At 39.5% G+C, this 3631-nt stretch overlaps 1 protein-coding gene across 1 annotated transcript; it reads right to left on the reverse strand.

The window, feature by feature from the left end:
• Positions 1–331: 331 nt before the first annotated feature.
• gpatch4 (G patch domain containing 4) lies at positions 332–2856 on the reverse strand. Its single transcript, XM_072456347.1, has 2 exons — positions 2643–2856; positions 332–1201 (listed from the first exon to the last, which is right to left on the reverse strand). Exons 1-2 carry the CDS (start codon positions 2728–2730, stop codon positions 405–407), a joined length of 885 nt encoding a protein of 294 aa, XP_072312448.1. The 5' UTR covers positions 2731–2856; the 3' UTR covers positions 332–404.
• Between the last annotated feature and the right edge of the window lie 775 nt (positions 2857–3631).

Here is a 3631-nt window from a genome sequence, read left to right on the forward strand (position 1 = left end):
ATGGTACATTTATGTCCAGGGGTACCTGCAGTTTATTGACAGGTGCGGCCCATATCTGTACAATTTCTATTTTCTTCATAAATCTCATGAGTGCAGCTTTTATTCAGGAGAGCTGTACAGCCCGAAAAGTACGGTACTTATATTCCTCACTGTATTTTTTAAGTTACACCTGAATAAGATAAACTGTTACTGTATAATTTTGCACGGGTGAAAATATTTTAATAAAAACAAACATTAAAGTACACGTTTTTTAATGAGTAAAATTGTTGCCCCCTATTAATCATTCATAGAACTCAAGACCAGTTCAGACCTGCTGCTTATCAATTTCATATGTCTATGTAAAAGCCAGTCAGTCATTTCATTTCATTGACCTCTATGACAAGATAAATGTCTCTGATGATGCATTACTCCATGGAATCCTTTTTCTTCTTCTTCTTCGGTGGTGGTGGGCTCTCTTGGGCATCATCGTTTTGCTGGATTTGAATCTCCTCCACACAATCCCTCTTTTTCTTCTTCTTTTTCTTACTTTTTACCTCCTCTGCTTGTCCACTTTCCCCTGCATCCAAACAGGTTGCACTTTCTGCCGCTTCACAGTCTTTACTCTTCTTTTTTATCTTCACGTCATTTCCCTCGCTCGCTCCGATCACGTTGTTCTCTTTTTCTGGCTGCGTCGTCTTTTTCCCGTACTTTGCCATGAACTCTGCTTCTTGCTGCTCCAAACGGGCAAGCTTGGCACTCATCTTCAGTCCGTGCCTGGCTCCTTTGTGGGCCGTCCGTCCGCCACACGCTTTCACCAGCTCTGCGTCGGAAAGCTTGGTGGTCGAGGACAAATCCAGCTTCAACTCGTCTTCATCTGAACTGCTGCTGCTGTCGCTGGAAGCGTTCTCCACAGCGCGCTCCAGGCCGGAAACGAGTGTGGCCGATTTGACAAAGGCCCCATACAGTTTGTCTTTAGCCCTGCTGTACTTCAGGGGTCTCTTGTTGGAGATGGCGCCGTCATTTTCGCTACTGTTCTTGTGAAGTTTGGGGCCAGTGTGATCAGACTCCACCTGAAGGCTCGCAGAGGTCTGGTTGAAAACGTGATCCCACCAGTGAAACTTGAACTGGTCTCCCTCCTTGTGCCCGATGCCGCCTTTGTCACATTTGACTTTCACTTTGATGGCACTTTGAATACCGTTTTCATCTCGCCCAAGCCCTTTACCTATAAAAATACAGATGCACACACAAAGAAGGCAGTTTTAATAAATAGAAAATACTGTTAATTATATGAGATAATAACAAATAATCATAACTATGTCATTGTAATAACGCTACTTCATGTGTGCAAATAAAAATCAAATATAGGATAATAACAGATGAGATGACAGATTGTAATAATATACTATTCAGTATGTACAACTATGCATGGATATGAAGTTTTGTAATGGAGGCGACTGAAAAGTTAAATGACCAATGCAAAAAAAAAAAAAAAAAGTACGGGACTGACATTAAATCAAATCAATTACTTTTTGTAAGGCCCAAATTCACAACAACAGCTGCCTCTGAAGGCCACAGGGAGAAATGAAGTAACAATGTCTGTGGTGGCGATGGAGTCAGACAATGTCTGTGGTGGTGAGGAACAATGTCCCAGAGTCCTCTGTCCTTAGACCCTCCTTCTCGGCCAGGAAAAACTACAAAAAAACCTCCTTGGGAAAAGTAAAAACCTGGAGGAGTTCCAGAGTGAAGGAGAGATCTGACTCTCACATTATAGTTGGCATAAAAATATCACATTCAGACTTAATTTTAAACTGTATACATTTAACAGCCTGTGGTCCAAATTTACTTTGGCCTAAATGTGCCTTAATTTTATTTGGATGTCCGTCTTTTCTCGATGTTGTTTTTTCTGTGCTGAATCTAAAAACAAGTACAAAATAAATAAATAATAAGTTTGGTTCACATGACATTTTGGAATTCTCAGGTAGAATTCACTGTTGAATTGTCAAAATTGCAAATTAGACCTGCTTTATTTTTTATCTTTAATTACTTGGCCCATCCACATGAAAAAATATTGAAACAAAGTTCAACATTTTCTCACTGATGATAATAAAACATTTGTGGATCATGTTTAAATATTTCTCCTAAAAAGAGTTCATCTGCCATAGTTATACATATATAGTCATATTCTCGCCGTGAATACAATCAGTTCATCAGATTACAATCAGATCATTGCAGCAGGACAAAGCACACCAGAGGAAGTATGATCATGATTTTCAGCTTTTTTAGTTGTCTTGCACAGCGACTGCCCCTGTACTCCGTCCCACATTATTTAGGGATGTTTCACCTTTTCACTGATGTCACACATGTATAAAACTGTGTGTATATTTGTCATAACATTAATAACATTCCTCACTTTATCGGGGTCCTCTCTTTCAATGTGATTAATTGGTACAGTACTCCCAAACGTGTTATAAGATATAAAGTTGAAAATCATGCTGTTTTATAGCAGTTTTCATCTGAAAGGCACGATGTCAGTCCCACCACATGGCCAAAACTTGTCCCACTGTTACTATTTTAATGTCACTGGTCACCCTATGTGCATGTGTCCACTCTTCATAGTAAAAGGCTAGTCCACTGCTGAGAGTGCAGTCCCTTCAGGCCCTTACCGTGCTCCCAGCCGTGGCGAAGCATCTGACGCTCGGCGAACTGGAAGCCCGAGCCCCGGGGCACTTCCTCGGCTCCAGTCTCCGCCATGATCAGAGACACAGCTGCTAAAACTCCTGCAATGTTACAGAGGAAACATGCGAGGATATTTCACACATACTTCACTGATAAGGAGTTCAAATGGATCAGATGTGGCTGCGGCGGTGTGGTTGTGGTCCACTAATGATGACGCAAGAGTTAACGCGACTGCGAGAACTGTTTTGTTTTTTACCCAGCATGCAGCACCAGAAGTATTAATTGTTTACGCCACAAGAGAAATCTGAAATTTCTCAGAGGATTGTTTTTTATTCTTTAATTTCAATTGATACAGACTCTGGAATATTGGATTCTAATCCAATTGCGATTGCAGCTCCCTCAGTGGAACACTACCGTTGTGTCCTTGGGCAAGACACTTTCGCCCCCAGTGCGTGCGAATAACTGATGTGTGATCGTGTGTGTGAAAGGGTGATTGCACTTTGAGTGCCTTGATGGTAGAAAAGTGCTATATACCGGTAAATTTAGCCATTTTACCATTTTACTTGGTATGTATCACATTGACAATACATCAGTATGTGTATGGTCAAAGTACAACTGGCCATGCTACATATGTAATGCATTATAGCTCCATATTTATTTTTTTATTTAGTAAAAAACATAAATTTAACATGTGATTTGCTTTATATTAGCCAATATAAACAGTAAGGATAGGCCTTAATACAAAATAATGAATCTGGTATTTATACCACTGCATTGAATTGTTTATAATCCTAATTCTTGCTCCTGTATGATTTAACAAAATTGTGTTGACACTAACAGGATGTGTTTAACTCTGTATTGTGTGTTATTCTTATGTCAAATGTTTATAATAATAATAATAATAATAATAAATAAAATTATAAAATAATAAGGTTTGTGTTCAGGCCATGACTCATTTCAGCTCCTTATCCAGAAT

This window comes from Eucyclogobius newberryi, unplaced genomic scaffold (assembly GCF_026437365.1).
Source record: "Eucyclogobius newberryi isolate DKJ021-1_F unplaced genomic scaffold, fEucNew1.0.hap1 SCAF_20, whole genome shotgun sequence".
NCBI classification, from domain to species: domain Eukaryota; kingdom Metazoa; phylum Chordata; class Actinopteri; order Gobiiformes; family Gobiidae; genus Eucyclogobius; species Eucyclogobius newberryi.

What these genes read in the sequence shown, in the direction of transcription:
- gpatch4 (XM_072456347.1), bottom strand. Translation starts at nt 2,730, where the DNA reads ATGGCGGAGACTGGAGCCGAGGAAGTGCCCCGGGGCTCGGGCTTCCAG. An exon ending in TCGCCACGGCTGGGAGCACG is followed by an intron (nt 1,202 to 2,642) that starts GTAAGGGCCTGA and finishes GTATTTTTATAG; the next exon opens with GTAAAGGGCTTGGGCGAGAT.